General features: G+C 40.2%; 1 protein-coding gene across 17 annotated transcripts in view; it reads left to right on the top strand.

Moving 5' to 3' along the window:
- The window catches only part of LOC125458595 (muscleblind-like protein 3), a 168,865-nt gene that overhangs the window by 96,544 nt on the left and 55,268 nt on the right, over nt 1–17,053 (top strand). For all 17 annotated transcript variants that reach the window (XR_007248858.2, XR_007248859.2, XR_007248860.2 and 14 more), the window contains one exon: nt 15,030–15,194. Coding sequence is in view for 14 of the 17 variants with exons in the window: in XM_048543990.2 (XP_048399947.1) it covers nt 15,030–15,194 (165 nt within the window). In the remaining 3 variants the exon portion in view is untranslated. The remainder of the gene's footprint in view (nt 1–15,029; nt 15,195–17,053) is intronic.

Raw genomic sequence — 17,053 nt, forward strand, 5'->3', positions numbered from 1 at the left:
TTAAATGATGGCAACATTATGTGTTCACATGAGCACCTCAATTGACTATCCAATTTCCTTAAGGATTTTTAATGTGTTGCCACAATCAGTTATCATTCCCTCATGCTCAATTACCAGTTTATAGATCATAGAATCCCTAATCAGTTGTTAACTGATTGTCCCCAAACTGGTCCCGGTTCCATTCTTACCTTTAAAATGTTACTGTATCTCTCTTCACATTCAGAAGCTCATCAGTGAGATTGACATCTCCAATTCAGTTGTTGTTAACCTTCCATTTAAAAATTGCAGTGTGTCATGGAGGCTTTGGAAAACTGATACACCAACCAGCAATTTTATTTCCAAGGCATGCCTCACCCCATTCCAACAGGTGGCGAGAGAAACAGTTAACATTTCAGGACGTACCAACTTCCTGAATCTCCCTTCTCCTGGCTTTTTAAGGGCCGTTTGTCTCTCAATGAACACCATTTCCAAAAATAATGATTATTGACTGTTCTGAAGAAGGGTCACTGAAATGTTAACTCTGCTTTTTATCCTCAGATACTGCCAAACCTGCTGGGTTTGTCCAGCAGTTTCTGTTTTTGTTTCTGATTTACAGCGCAGAGCAGTTGTTTTTTTTTTGACCATCGACTATTCTTCAGAGCTTACTGTGCACAACTTGGATGTTGATTGCTTAATAGTAGTAACTATATTCCAAAAATAACAATTAACTGTGGAATGTTCTGTAAATAAGAGGTTATTCCCTCTAGTGTAGTTGCTGCAATTCCTAATATTGCAGAGCTGCTTAAGGAGCAAAGGGCCTGTCGCATCCAGAGAGAGCAAAGTGTGTTTCACTCCCTGACTCCTGGTGTTTGTGTAAACCACATGCTGTTCCAGTAAGCGCAACCTTTACTGCATTGACTGGTCCCAATTGGTGCCAGTGGGCACAATTAATAACTATCCAAGCTTTTATCCTGCTTCTCTCTCATGTCTGCAGGACTGAGTTTTTCAAGCTGAAGTTGCAACATATAATTGAATTTCATAATGTCATATTCTTTAGATATGATCAACTTTTGCACTAACCTTTTGATTATTTTTCAGTGTACAGCTGTTTTACTGTTGTCTTTGCTATAAAATGCTGTGTTTTTCTATATTTGTACAGATACGTCATAATGACCATTAAGCACAGGTCTTACTCAGTGAAGCAGGATAAATCTTCTGCCAAAAGACACTATTGTAGATTCAGTAATAACTTTAAAAGCTAATTGGATAAAAATTTAGAACATAGAACATAGAACATTACAGCACATACAGGCCCTTCAGCCCTCGATGTTGTGCCGACCTGTCATACTGATCTGAAGCCCGTCTAACCTACACTATTCCATGTACATCCACATGCTTATCCAATCTTGACTTAAAATGTACTTAAAGTTGGCGAATCTACTACCATTGCAGACAAAGCATTCCATTCCCTTACTACTACTCTGAGTAAAGAAACTACCTCTGACATCTGTCCTATATCTTTCACCCCTCAATTTAAAGCTATGCCCCCTCGTGCTCGCCGTCACCATCCTAGAAAAAGGCTGTCCCTATCCAACCCTCTGATTATTTTATATGTCTCAATTAAGTCACCTCTCAACCTTCTTCTCTCTAACGAAAACAGCCGCAAGTCCCTCAGCCTTTCCTCGTAAGACCTTCCCTTCTGCACCAGAGTTTTGTACAGCTGCAGCATAACCTCTTGGTTCCGGAACTCAATCCCTCTATTAATAAAAGCTAAAACACTGTGTGCCTTCTTAACAGCCCTGTCAACCTGGGTGACAACTTTCAAGGATCTGTGTACATGGACACCGAGATCTCTCTGCTCATCTACACTACAAGAATCTTAGCATTAGCCCAGTACTTTGCCTTCCAGTTACTCCTACCAAAGTGCATTACCTCACACTTGTCCGCATTAAACTCCATTTGCCACCTCTCACCCCAGCTCTGCAGCTTATCTATGTCTCTCTGCAACCCACAGCATCCTTCGCCACTATCCACAACTCCACCGACCTTACTGTTGTCTGCAAATTTACTAACCCATCCTTCTACGCCGTCATCCAGGTCATTTATTAAAATGACAAACAGCAGTGGACCCAACACCGACCCTTGATTGAATGAGAAACATTTATGGGATCATGGGGAAACAAAGGGTGAGGGAGGGTTGTGAAGACTGGAATTAATTGGACCACATCTTAAGTAAGATGAACAGGCGCAATGGCCTTACTTGCCTCCTGTGTTGTATGATTTGGTATAAAATGTGTAAGCTACGTAAAGCACATCAGAGCTCTTATGAACCCCTATATTTGTTTTCTGAATTCCCAGGAATGAGATGAAGAGAAACTACTTTTCTTAGAGAATTGTTAAGATCTGAAACACTCTGCCTGGGAGATGTTTGAGGCAGATTACAATGGAGGTTTCAAAAGAGAGCTGAACATATGTTGAAGTTGAAGATGAAGAATTTAAATAGCTTGGAATTAGGGCTAGAGAGTCGGACTAGCAGGGTAGATCTTTTGTGAGCTAGTACGGACACGATGGGTCGAATGGCTTCCTTCTGTACTGTTAAATTCTCTGATTATATATCATTGAATTCCAGCATTGCTCCAGGGAAGCTGGGACTATTCCATTTCAGATCTGTATTAGACCTTGTAGGTAGACAGAATTGAGATCCAGAAGCCAAGCTATACACAACAGGATTCCCATCCTGTGGCCTGCTCTTGCAGCCACTCGGTTATTATTTAACTACTAGGATGGTTAGAGGCCGAGTTTGCCTGATTTTGTCCAGTAATTCCTGTGTTGATTTAGGAACCTTGGGATTCCTATGTCCAATTTTCCCGTCACTGTTTAATCTTCTCCTCCTCACTTCCTTCACAGCCTTGTTACTATTAGACTCAATAGCCACCTGAGCATTTTAAAAACTCTTCAGATTTCTGTTTCCATGACGTTTACTGGCAGCACATCCTTCTGTAACATCACTGTATGTTTTCTCAGTCCAACTCCGTATGAGAAGCTAAACTAATGTACTGACTCCAAACATTGTTAAGATGTGGCAAAGTTAAGATAGGAACCACCCAGGTGTCAAATTCAAATTTAAGCAAATTTCTTGCCTGATCTTTACGCCCCCCAACCATTAGCAATGAAAACAAAGCTGAAGTATTGGGCAAATAGACCGTTGTTTTGCAAACTCAACTGCAGTGCAGTGTTCATTGGCACCTTCTACTTGCTCCTACACGGCAAACTGTGCAATCAGTGATTGATGGACAGACTGTGGGAGAAATGATCTAGAATTTCTAATTGTCTCCATTTTTCAATCCTATTTAAAACGTACAAGTAGAAGTGCAGACAAGAGGGCACTACCAAATCAGTACAAAATGAAGGTCACGAAATTATTTATGAATTGGCTACAATTTAAAATTGCAAAATTCTCACTGGTTTGGTCAAAATGTTTACCATGCTTCTTTATGTACATTTACTGCATGTCCTTGTAGATTCAGTTGTCGATTTAAAAGATGTTAGATGTGAAGGAAGTAATTAATGTTTGAGGGTTTAATTGTTTGAAAATACTGGCGCTCTCAATGAGCTGCAGCACCATCATCCATTCAGCTGCTGCCTCATCCAAGACCTTCAACATTCATTGTCTTCACCATCTACTAAAAGCACTACAGCAATTTACACAGTGTGGAGCTGGAGAAACACAGCTGGCCAGGCAGCATCAGAGGTGCAGGAAAGCTGACCCTCCTTCAGAATTTAAAAAAAAGTGTCCCAACCCGAAACGTCAGCTTTCCTTATCCTTTGAATGGCTCGCTGTGTTCCTCCAGCTGCACACTGTGTTACATCTGACACCATCATCGGCAGTTCTTACTATCTCTACAGCAATTTAGACCATAGAACAATACAGTGCAGAACAGGCCCTTCGGCCCTCGATGTTGTGCCAACCTGTGAACTAATCTAAGCCCGTCCCCCTACACTATCCCATCATCATCCATCTGCTTACCCAACTATCTTCCAACGCCTTCCAACCACAAAATCTCAGAATTGTAGTTGTCCGGTAACAGCTTAGCTAAAGGCACGGCACATTTCTGGAGCACAAGTCTTCAATACTACTGCCAGAATTTTGTTAGGGCCTGAAGTTACTTATGTTCTCACTTTCTTTAGCTGTTTCTTGTTATCACAGTGGAGTGAATTGAATTAGCTCAAGATTGACAGCTGTGATGCTGGGAATCTCTAGAGGTGGCTGACATGAATCCTCCACTAGGCAACTGAAGCTTAATAGTGTTAAATATACTCTAGCCTTATCTTTTTCATGTTTTGCAAAATGTTTTGTGTAGATGTCTTGGATGCCAAATTCCAAATTGAAAACCAGTAAAGGACAGTGGTGGGTTTGTGCCCTGCATATTCTTCACATCTTTCTGACATTTTTCATTAATGTAAGCTTTATGATAAATTAAAGTTTCTTGCCTCTATTTAGTTGTATATCACAGGTTACAAATAGTCGCTTGTTAGTACGGAATTTGTATGGCTGAAAAATGACGTGTTGTGTTGTAGCTTTGCACTCTTTGGGATAGTTCGGAAGTATCATCCAAGCAAAGGGTAAACGGGTAATGTGAGAGGCGAGTGCTGATAGATTGTTAAGTGACTACTGACTAGGAGAGAAGTTACCTGGTGGGTGCACAAGTCAATGATGATTGGCTTTTAACTGCCAAACTTAGTTTAACTTCTTTTTAACCAGGTAGGTTGACTTTGATCAATTAAGGCACTGTCGTGAGAAATGAACCAAAGAATGGCTCTCATCTATTTTGTTGAAATTGGTGCAGTTTGTGTACCTGTTCTTACCATCTACAAAGAACAAAGCCTACTTGTCAATCGAGCTCATTTTGTGGTGTACTTGCATGTACTATATGAATACATTCTTTTCATTGATTCACAACACATGTATGTACACCATGCTGTGAACGTGACTGACTAGTCAGTTCTGTTATTCGTAGGCTGAAAGATAACATGGACTCATTGCCTGTTTCGACTGAAAATCTTCCATTACTTAGACTTTTTTTCATATTGTTCTGATGGGTGCAAGAGTACGTAAATTATCTGCTACTTTTTTCCAATTTCAGCAGTGGTTACACTCAGTTATATTTTATTGGCTGTAAAGCAGTTTGAGTAGCTTGAGCTCATGAAAAATGAAAAGTAAATACAAATGTGCTTTTCTTTTTAAGTTGGAAATGTAGTCTTTATTTGGACTAAAGAGACCCACCACAAGACACATTTCACTGTGCACAGGTATAGCACTTAATTCATTGTGACATATATCTGGATTTATTATGAGTGGTCGTCTCTGCTAATGAAGAAGATGCTTGTTTGTGGCAAGAACTTGTGTTTGGAGACCTTTAATGTGAAGAGCTGCAGCTACCACATGAATTTGGCCAACTGGGAAACGCTCCCATATTTACCACTTTCCAGGGGCGTTTTACAAGGAATTGCAGATTCCGAATCAACCTGTTTGGCCACTTTATAAAACCCCATTTTGTGGCTTCAAGTCTTGAGGTGGGCCTTGAACCAGAGATTTTGCCACTGTGCCCCTTATCGGTGTTGATATAAGTTGTGTGTTAAACTAGGAGCGGTGTATGGACACTAGGAGCAGAAGCAGGCCATTTTCGCCCTTCGAGCCTGCACTGCCATTCAGTACGATCATGTTTGATTCTCTCAATGGGGTATTCCCATCTTCTGTTCATGCCCCTTGATACCTTTAATGTCTTAAAACAAAATTATCAGTGTCCCTCCCAGATATATTCAGTGATGCAGCTTCTACAGCCTCCTTTGGTAGCAAATAGCCCAGGTTGACCATCTAATGATATACATCACACTCCACTTGATGTAACTGTGCCCTCAAGTGTTGCAGATTGGGATTTACTTGGCTATATATTGTTATTCACTATTTCCCCTGCCAGTGCTGTTTCTGAATTATTACCACTTAATTATTTTCTTAACCTCAGACTGTCTTTGAAATATAAATTCTAAAGCCTTAGAACAATTAGACCATTTACCAATGATGAATATTGTGACCTGGATCGAACTTTGTTGTTACAATCAAATAAATGCTCAAATGATGCTTAGGTGGAAAACTGTAATTACTGAGAAAGATTTGAAATGTTGGTGCTATTTTGACTTGAGCAGAGACAGTTGCACATTAAGGAAAACTTTGCTATGTATTTGATGCAGAGTGAAGAAAAGGGGCTGTCTGGTGAGAGTGGTCTATTGTGATTAATTTTGAATTGTACCAATAAAGATCAGTTCTGACAAAATAGATCGGATTACTGTCTCTATTGATCTTCTGCAAAATCTTTCCCTCAAAAACAACCAGGAACAAGGCAAAATGGCCGCATCTTCAATCAGATGTGAAATAAAAACAAATAGTCAACAATAAAGTTTCTCAATACCTAGGCACGGTAGCTCAGTGGTTAGCATTGCTGCTTCACAGTGCCAGGAACCCTGGTTTTATTCCGCCCTCGAGCAACTGTCTGGTGTTTGCACATTCTCCCTGTGTCTGCATGGGTTTCCTCTGGGTGTTTGTTTCCTCCCACAGTCCAAAAACGTGCAGGTTAGGTGGAATGGCCATGCTAAATTGCCCATAGTGTTCAGGGATGTGTAGATTAGGTGGGTTAGAGGGGGATGGGTCTGGGTGGGATGTCTGAGGGTTGGTGTGGACTTGTTGGACTGAAGGGCCATTTTCCACACTACAGGAATTCTGAGATTCTAAATTCCACTGAAGAATCAGTGAGTCTGCTGGCTTTCATCTATCAACAAAATTTGAAAGCTTCTCTCATTTGCTGCATTTGGCAGATGTGACCGATTTCAGTGCAAGCTCTGCATGCTTTCTCTATTAGTGAAACATGGTGAATTCTATTTAAAAGTGGCAGTTGTTGTGGTATTGTGTGCTTTAAGTGACATTTTCCTCAGAATGTAAAGGGTATATACATAGCTAATCCCTTTAATCAACCATATATCCTGCTTGGTGAGGCAAGGTCAGCCGATCCGATCACTGCTCAGTTTGTGCGTCTCATGGGCATTAATGCGCTGACTTGATTATAAGAGCCTTTTCATTTCTCTGCTGCATGATTGCAGTCACTGGACTGCAGACATGAAGGTCAGAGTCACAATTTTACTTGATGACCTTGGCTGAAATGAAACCTGTTGGGGAAAGTCATACACTTGGATGTTGAAAGTGAGAGTGAGTAGAAAATGAGAAAAGCTGGTTGCATGTGGCCTGTGACTAGAATAGCCATTTTGGAACATGAAGAGGCAGATTTCTTCATTCACCACTCACGATTATGCAAGTAAACATGACACCCAATGTGTACACAGTAATGACCCACTCACAAATGTGGTGAATGATCAATTAACTTCTTTGTAAATGATAAAAGATCCCAAATGATATTTTTAATGACAGATTGAACCAGGTGATTAAATATCACATTCAAAATATGGCATGTCCAGCAATGCAGCTTCCCCTCCATGTTGCACTGAAGTTTTGGTGAGATTGTGTCCTTTGATCCGATAGTGGGGCTTAAGCCCACAAAATTTTGACGGTAAAGTAACTGCATTACCAACTGATCTGACCTGACAGTTGTGTATGACGTAACAGCCAACCAGTCAACAGTAGCATGAGAAAGTAATAATGGGAACTGCAGATGCTGGAGAATCCAAGATAACAAAGTGTGAAGCTGGATGAATACAGCAGGCCAAGCAACATCTCAGGAGCACAAAAGCTGACGTTTCGGGCCTAGACTCTGATGAAGGGTCTAGGCCCGAAACGTCAGTTTTTGTGCTCCTGAGATGCTACTTGGCCTGCTATGTTCATCCAGCTTCACACTTTGTTTTCACAGATTTTCAGACGTCTGTTAATGTCCAATAAAGTGTTTTTCTTTCAAAGAGCAACAGGGATGAAGCAAAATGGTTGCATCTTCAGTCAAATAAATTTCTTAATACCATATAAATTTCATGATAGATCAGTGAGTCTGCCTGCTTTCAGCCATCAACAAAGCCTGATATTTCGTGATCTATGTGGCAAGAATTTTCCTTTTGCCTGCAGCTGTTTAAATGTAAAGGCAAGTTGAAGCAATTAGGCAACTAATCAAATTGAAGTATCTGCCAAGAAGTTAAAATCGCTCAAAACCTTTTCACTTTAACTTTTCAGATTGCCTAGTAGAATTTTGTTCATTCATGGAATGAGAGCACTGCGGCCTAGGACAACATATTGCCCATCACTAATGGTTAAAAGTGAATCACATTGTTGACAGTCTGGAGTCACATGTAGGCCAAACCAATGAAAGGTGGAGATTTTCCTATGCTATTGGATATTTCTAAACCTGCTGTGTTGTTACAATTGACAATTGTTACACTGCTAACATTAGACCAGGCTTTTTCTTCCCATATATTTATTGAAATCAAATTTTATCATCTAACCTGGTGGAATCTGCATTAATGTCACCAGAACATAAACTTGAAATTCTAATTGCCAGTTTGTTGACTTTACCACTATGCAATTACCTCCCCAAATACATGACTGGGGTTGTTTCCTTTGGAGTGGAAAAGATTGAAAGGGGATAGGATTGAGATGTATAAAATGATGGGGGACACACAGACAGGATGAAACTTTTTTTCCAGTCTGTCACCAAGTGGTGTAGATTTAAAGTAAGGGACAGGATGTTGAGAGGAGATGGGAGGAAAAACCTTTTTGCCCAGAGGGTGATGGGAATCTGAAACTCGTCACCTATAATGGTGGTAGAGGCAGAAGCCCTCAACATTTAAGTGCAAAAGCATACAAGGCTATGTGTCAAGTACTGGAAAATGGGATTAGAATAGCTAGGTGGTTGTTTTTGACCAGCACAGATGCAGTGGACTGGAAGGACCTTTTTCTGTGCTGTAGATCTGAATGGGCATATTAAATCAGAAGCTAAAATGAAAATAAACTTCTAAAATGAACTCTGAAAATAAATGGAATGTTTAATATTGTGGGGAAATTTTATGTTCCACAAGTAAGAATTAGGATTTTCAGGACCACTGATATAATTGTAAGCGGTAAATTACGTCTCATTAAACAAGGTGTAGCTTTTTCCAAAGTTTTAACAATGAGGCTAATTGCATTGATGTGGGAATTTTAATCATTTCATGAATGCAGTGTTTGAGAACCTCTACAACATACCCTAATGGAAAAGTATACTGACAGCAGTGTATGGATTTCTGCATTATTCCATGTATATGCATACTCCACCAAAGTTGCTGGCCAGTTTGGTGTAATAATGACAGGAACACTGGCAATTTCACCATCATCGTCACAGCCAAATCCAAGCTATTATGAATGCAAAAGAGGAAACATCAGAAGGATAAAAACACATTAATTTGTGCAGTAAGAGTCTATGCTGGCTGTCCATATGGCAATCCAGTCAGCCCCGTTTCCCACTTTCTCCCTCTAGTATTTCACAAGGTCATCTCCTTCAAGTGTTCACCCAGTTTCATTTCAAAAACATTGATCTGTCTCTGCTTCCATCACCCTTCTGATCAGCAATTTCTAGCTCATTACTACTTGCTGCATTTAAAAAAAATCTTCACATTTCCTCTGAACTTCTTTTCCAGAGCCTCAATTTTGTACCCCCTAGTCTTCATACCAACAGCAAATGTATTAAATATATTATAGAAATCCCCATGATTTTAAGTGCAATTTTTATGGCATTTTAACGTTGAGTACAGGAGTGGAGCAATGTCTCGAGGCCGACGTAATCAGATGTGTCTGAGTACACATCACCAATAGATTCAAGTCAGTTAATCAACCAAGCACTGCAAAGGCCATCAACGCTGGAAGTTCATGGAAGTGACAAAAATAGAAGCATACAGGAAAGGAAGTCCTGGTAAATTGTATATTCTGTGACTCGGTGGATAGCACTCCTTGCTCAGCGTTCAAAGGCTCTGGAGTTGAAGCTACACTCCAGAGACAAACTCTGGGCTTGCAGTGCAGTGCACCACCGCCACACTGCTGGAAGTTTGAGCTCAGCAGCAGAGCTTTTGTGGTGTCCTGCCTACAGAATGAATCACGTCACAGGGAACAGATTATCTGCTCGTGGCCATCCTACTGCACGTGTCTCAGTGTTTAGCACTGTGCCTCACAGTGCCAGGAACCTAGGCTTGATTCCACCCTCAGGGACTCTGTGTGGAGTTTGCACGTCCTCCCCATGTCTGTATGAGTTTCCTCTGGGTGCTCTGGTTTCCTCCCACAGTCCGCAGATGTGCAAGCTAGGTGAATTGGATATACTAAATTGCCGGTAGTGTTTAGAGATATGTAGCTTAGTGAGTTATAAGGGGATGGACCTGGGTGGGATGCTCCAAGGGCTGGTATGGAGTTGTTGGGCCAAAGGGCATGTTTCCACACTACAGGGATTCTATGATTTCTATGTAGGGATTAAGGACATTATTCCCTCTCCTGTTGAGAACCGTAAGGTCAATGTTGTTATCTAGCAGAATGCAACAGATATCGCTGAAACCAAGTAGAACTACTGTTAGAGATATAGTAGGAACTGCAGATGCTGAAGAATCTGAGATAACAAGGTATGGAGCTGGATGAACATGGCAGGCCAAGATTTCTGAAGAAGGGTCTAGGCCCGAAACGTCAGCTTTCCTGCTCCTTTGATGCTGCTTATCCTGCTGTGTTCATTCAGCTGTACACCTTGTTATGTCAGAACTACTGTTAGATTTTGTGGATTCGTGATCACCAATACCAAGTATAAGCAATCGATTGTTCGTAAGGAATTTGCAGATAGCTTATTGAGTTTAAGAAGTGGCAGTTTTAGATATGTTGCATTATTTTCTTCAATAAAGAAAGGAAATATGTTTGATGATAAATGAGAAGGCTTCACTGATCTCAAAGCTGTACAGTAAATTGAAGAACTACTGTCATTGGACACCTACAGTTTGGACTGTTTGTCTCCAGTAGTTCATAGTCTTTCACAGTTAGCCTGCTCTGTCCCCAGGCTGATTAGGAAAACTTCTGGTGGTCTTCTAAGAAGGTGATGGTTGTATCCCTGAATCCTCTTGACCTCACTTCCTGCTTATTCTTGTTAGTGAATATTATTTTTGGGGCTGACAGATTATATTGCCACTTGTCCAAAACTTCTTAGCTAGTGACCATGAAATAGCTAAGCATGATTTCAGGACAATCATTGCCCCTTTGCCTACCTTTATCTGGAAGTTTGCTTCCATTCTGCGAGCAAAATGTCTTATCTTACCAAATACTAGCTCATTAATATTGAACATATGACACCAAATAAATCTTTGATATGAGTTCAATGGAAAATTGTATCCGAAGTGTCGTGGGGATTGTAGTTGCTTTTTTGTGCCTTCCTTTTATCTTTATTCAGTAGAAGTTTGTTTATGTTTGGGAAACTTTGTTATTGCATTAAAAAAATCTCAAGCTACATGGAAAATACCAGCAAAATTCCATTTTATAGGGGTCCCAAAGTTCCAACGCTTGGGTACAAGTGATGGGCCTATGTTAATTGAGGGTAATTGGGTGAGAACTTGACTGCATATGTTTACTTGGATAACAAGTAATCAGTGAGGTTGGAGTTGGGTGGTGTGAGTTTGTTAGAACCCTGATTAGAAAAGCACATAAAAACTGAAAAAAATTGTGGATGCTGTAAATCAGGAACGAAAACAGAAGTTGTTGGAAAATGTCAGCAGGTCTGGCAGCATCTGCGAAGAAACAAAATCGGAGTTAATGTTTCAGGTCCACTGACCATTCCTCAGAATTTCATTCAGTCCTGGTGCTTGACCAAGTATATGCTAGAAAAACACATGTCTGGACTTCCACATTAAGCAGAGGTTCACCTGCACATCTACCAATGTGGTATACTGCATCCACTGTACCCGGTGCGGCTTTCTCTACATTGGGGAAACCAAGCGGAGGCTTGGGGACCGCTTTGCAGAACACCTCCGCTCAGTTCGCAACAAACAACTGCACCTCCCAGTCGCAAACCATTTCCACTCCCCCTCCCATTCTCTTGATGACATGTCCATCATGGGCCTCCTGCACTGCCACAATGATGCCACCCGAAGGTTGCAGGAACAGCAACTCATATTCCGCCTGGGAACCCTGCAGCCATATGGTATCAATGTGGACTTCACCAGTTTCAAAATCTCCCCTTCCCCCACTGCATCCCTAAACCAGCCCAGTTCATCCCCTCCCCCCACTGCACCACACAACCAGCCCAGCTCTTCCCCCCCACCCACTGCATCCCAAAACCAGTCCAACCTGTCTCTGCCTCCCTAACCGGTTCTTCCTCTCACCCATCCCTTCCTCCCACCCCAAGCCGCACCCCCAGCTACCTACTAACCTCATCCCACCTGCTTGACCTGTCCGTCTTCCCTGGACTGACCTATCCCCTCCCTACCTCCCCACCTATACTCTCTCCACCTATCTTCTTTACTCTCCATCTTCGGTCCGCCTCCCCCTCTCTCCCTATTTATTCCAGTTCCCTCCCCCCATCCCCCTCTCTGATGAAGGGTCTAGGCCCGAAACGTCAGCTTTTGTGCTCCTGAGATGCTGCTTGGCCTGCTGTGTTCATCCAGCCTCACATTTTATTGTCTGGACTTTTGTTGAACCAACTTTTGTGCCTAGCAGTGGAAACAGGATTGTTAACTATTTGTAAGTCAATGACTAAAAACCAAGCATTACTTGCACCAACAAGTGGAGAAAATTTCAGAGAGATGGTTGAATCAAAATCTGAAGTATTGGGCTACGAATACCCACACCTGTTTTCTGAATGTAAGTCTTACAAAAGAAGCATGTGGACCTGCTTTACTCCTTTACCAAAGAGGAGATGAAACATAACCATGGCATTTTACCTACCATACAAAAACAGGATAAGAAACAAACTTTTATCAGAAATGCAAACTCAAATTGAGCTCAACTGAAGATTTGAACAAAGTATTGACTTGTATGGATAAAATGATCAAAAAGACAATTTATTAACTGCTTATGAAGTGGCATCAGATTTTGACAAATTTAGAAAGCGAAGTGTATTCGTTGGAAGAATACATAATGGAATTCAATAAATTGTATGCCAAACTGCAGAAATACCAACGGAAATTTCCCAATCTGTGCTGCATTTAAGTACTTAGACTGTGCCAAATTATTGAGTTTCGATAGATTTCAAATTTAGATGGAAGCTAAGCCAGAAGCACAAGAAAGTATTCTTGGAAAGCATTCCTCTCCAGCAGCATTTGGGGTGAAAAGGGGTCAATTGGCTATAGCATAGAAATGGAACACAATGCTTACAGGCTGGTGAGGCTATCTAGATTTAGTTTGCAGGCAACAATACAATATAACTTAGCAAGCTAAAAAGAGGACAGAACCGTTCTCAACAGTTTTATCAAATGAAGAGAATTTGGAACATAGATTAAAAGAATGGACTACAGAACTACCTAGAGTTTACTCAGTTGATACAAGGAGTGATTCAGCATACCATGACACCATGAATTTGTCTAAACAGTAAATGGACATTCAAAACTAATCACAAAATGGAAGATTCTGAGGAAGCAGACAGAGATATGAATTAAGGAGATGGGAATTGAATCAGTCTCAAGACATTTCAGCCTAATGATGAATGTTGGTTGCAGAACCTTTCTATGATATGTTATTAAAAAGTGGAAGCATATTTACACTGTGTGGAATAGTCTGGTTAAAATGCTACCCAGACATTCTGAATAATAAGGATCAGAACTAAGTTAAGGAGTTTGAGTGTTTCAGATTTAGAGACAATAGCATATGAAAATCTTCAAAAACAAGTAGTAAAATAACCAAAATAGAACATTTTATTAGAATGGATGTTCTGGACAGTAAATACTCTTGTTATTAAGTATACCATCAAAGAAAAAAAACACAAATGAAACAAGATATGGAAAACAACAAAGCTTTTATATTCAGAAGATCTGTGAATTTCCACAGTTATAACACTATTGTATTCCTCTAATGGAACACCATTTCTCTGCCAAAGAAACTAAAGTACCATTATTGATATCAAGTGGCTTTTAAGTACACTGACTTGGAATTTAGGCAAAATGGTTTCAGCATTGTTATAACAACCTTACTTGGTAAATATCACTCCCATTGAGCTCACTGAAAGTAGGGTCTTGTAAACAGTTGTGGCAGCTTCAGAAATTGAAATGGAGAAATGGCAAAGTCTGATTGGATGGCTGAATTGGTTTGGCACCTGAACAAAGCAAGATGTCAGGTTTGAAATCTCATGATTGGTTAGTGTTGCTGTGTGGCTCGAGAAGCTAAAAAGGATTAGAGGAGTCGTTTGAAAACGAAGGAGCAAATTACTGCAGATGCTGGAATCTGTACTGAAAACAAAAACTGCTGGAGATCACAGTGAGTCAGTCAGCATACATGGAGAGAAAGCAAGCTAACTTTGAGTCTAGATGACTCTGAGTCTCCATCAGAATCATCGAGGCTGGAAACATTAGCTTGCTTTCTGTCCATAGATGCTCTGACCCGCGGTGATCTCCAGCAGTTCTTGATTTCGTTAGTTTAAAAGTGAAGTACTTTAGCAGCTCTCATTGAGGCAGTAAATATGGCATTTTTCTTAGAAAAATATATTGGAAAAAGTTAGAAAAATGGATTCAGCAATAATTGCCATTTAAGGACTATATTGATAATAAGTCGCTCCGGCATAATTTATTCAAAACGTGTGAATGAGAAAAAGACTGAGAATTAATGTTGCAGTTTTAAAGCAAGTGTTGGAGAACAGAGAAACCTCTACATTAAAATGGATGGATAGCATCAGACAACTATCTGATGGTTTTATGACCAAAGAACAACTTCCAACAAACTATTAGAAGTATTGAAATAAAGGACTTTGGAACTTTTAATGACAGAGAAATATGGATCCTTCCAGAACCATTTTATATGTCTATTATCGAGCCAAATTTTCAATGGTGTAATTGTCTTTTTGGTCTTGTTTTTGCAGGGGCGTTGCACTCGGGAAAACTGCAAATATCTCCATCCGCCCCCACACTTGAAAACACAGCTGGAGATCAATGGACGGAACAACCTGATCCAGCAGAAGACTGCTGCAGCCATGCTTGCACAACAAATGCAGTTCATGCTGCCAGGCGCGCAGCTGCAGCCAATGGTGAGCACTGGCTGCATCACATGAGGTTTCCATCTCCAAGACCAGCTACTTACACCTCCGAAATGATGTCCAAATATGCCTCTGTCTCAGGTTTTTGTTGCTGAAACCCTCATCTGTGCCTTTGCTATCTGTAGGCAAGACTATTTGAGTACTCTGGTCATCTCCCATTCTTCCAACATCAATTAACTTGAATTTATCCAAAACACTCTGTTCTAACTTGCTGTCATGAATCACCTCTGTTCTTGCTGATCTATCTGATATGCCTTAATATTGAAATTCTCTTATTTATTTTCAAATCCCTCTACTATTCCCATATTCACAACTTCCTAATTTTTTGCCTAATTCCTCTTTCCTTCATTCCATGCCTTCAGCTCCCTTGGTTCCAAGATCTGGAATCCTTACCCCAAACCCCTCTGCCTCTTTGTCTGCCTTTTACCTTTTCATAAAAAAATGAATAGTGCCAAAAGTCTGGTAGGTAGCTATATAATGTCCAAGATAATGTGTCCAGGGCATCATAAACCAGTTAGCCTAATGTCAGTAATAGGAAAGACAATTAGAACTTGAATTAAAACTGAAATGCTGAAGAATTCAAACCAGACTGAAAACATTAACTCTGCTTCTCTTTCCATGGACTCTGCTAAACCTGCTGAGTTTCTGCAGTATTCTCTGTTTATGGGTTAAAGATATCTGTTCAGACTAACAAAAGGCAGGAATGGCGGTTTCTACGTGGGCCACTGAGGGTCACCGCTCATAATAAACAATTTGGACTTGGAAATTGGAAGGGCACTTTCTGTATTTGTAGATGTCACCAAATTGAGAGTTTATTTAATGCTGAGGATGAATCCAGCAAAATAGAAAAGGGGCCATTAATAAACTAGCAGAGATGCTAATTTGCAGATTTACTTCAGTATTGATAATGTTTTGGTGCGGCATTTTGACGAGAACAGTAAGGAGCTCGTTTATTTCTTGGAAAACAATCTAAATGGGCCAAAACAGGAAAAGTGTCTGGGAGTATATGTAGAGAAATCATTAAAAACAATAGGGCCATATTTTTAAAAAATGCAAAGAAAGTTCTTGTGTTTATTTTTAGACTAGATTTGCAAAGCTGAGAAATTATGTTTAAAATACATTGAATCTGGAGTATACTGTGCTTTGTTCTGTTCTTCTTATTACAAGTGATGTAGGGACATTAGAGAAGATGCAAAGAAAAAAGGTCACATGGATTAGTGCCACTGATTTGCAGTTTTGCAAAATAATACACCATGACTTTGAAGATCGCAAGGTACGCCAGAGATCCTTTGATCAATCACCATTCAAACTTTTTATGTTTGTGATGCTGTATCTCCACTGATTCCGTATTACACACGATAACCGCATCTCAAATATACTTAATTGGCTATAAAATGTCCTGAAAAGTAACAGTTGCTATATGAATGCAATTTCTCCCCATTTCTTTTCTGGTTAAGCTGGAATTTTTCACTAACCCTTACTGAAGGACATTACCATAATTTTCTACAGTACAGGTTAGCTTTTGAGGTGATAGCATGTGGAATCTCAACTGGTCAGTATGTGTGAGGTAGTTTGGATGTGCTGGTCAGCCTAGATATCTCATACAGTGAGAATAGTTCTATTTGCTTCATTATTCACAGTTTATCAGGAGAATTCAGGAAGCCTTCAAGGACTTAAAAATGTAGATGTAATAACCATTCCCTGTCTTCAGAGGTTCTCAATGTGGTCCTTTGAGAAAGGTAGAATTTTAAATCAGTTCCACTGATAATATTTAATCCTGGATCATTTTGGAATAGAATGAGGCCACAATATGTTTTGTCTGCAAATTCCTTAAACATGTGTTGAAACTG

This window comes from Stegostoma tigrinum, chromosome 15 (assembly GCF_030684315.1).
Source record: "Stegostoma tigrinum isolate sSteTig4 chromosome 15, sSteTig4.hap1, whole genome shotgun sequence".
In the NCBI taxonomy this organism is placed as follows: domain Eukaryota; kingdom Metazoa; phylum Chordata; class Chondrichthyes; order Orectolobiformes; family Stegostomatidae; genus Stegostoma; species Stegostoma tigrinum.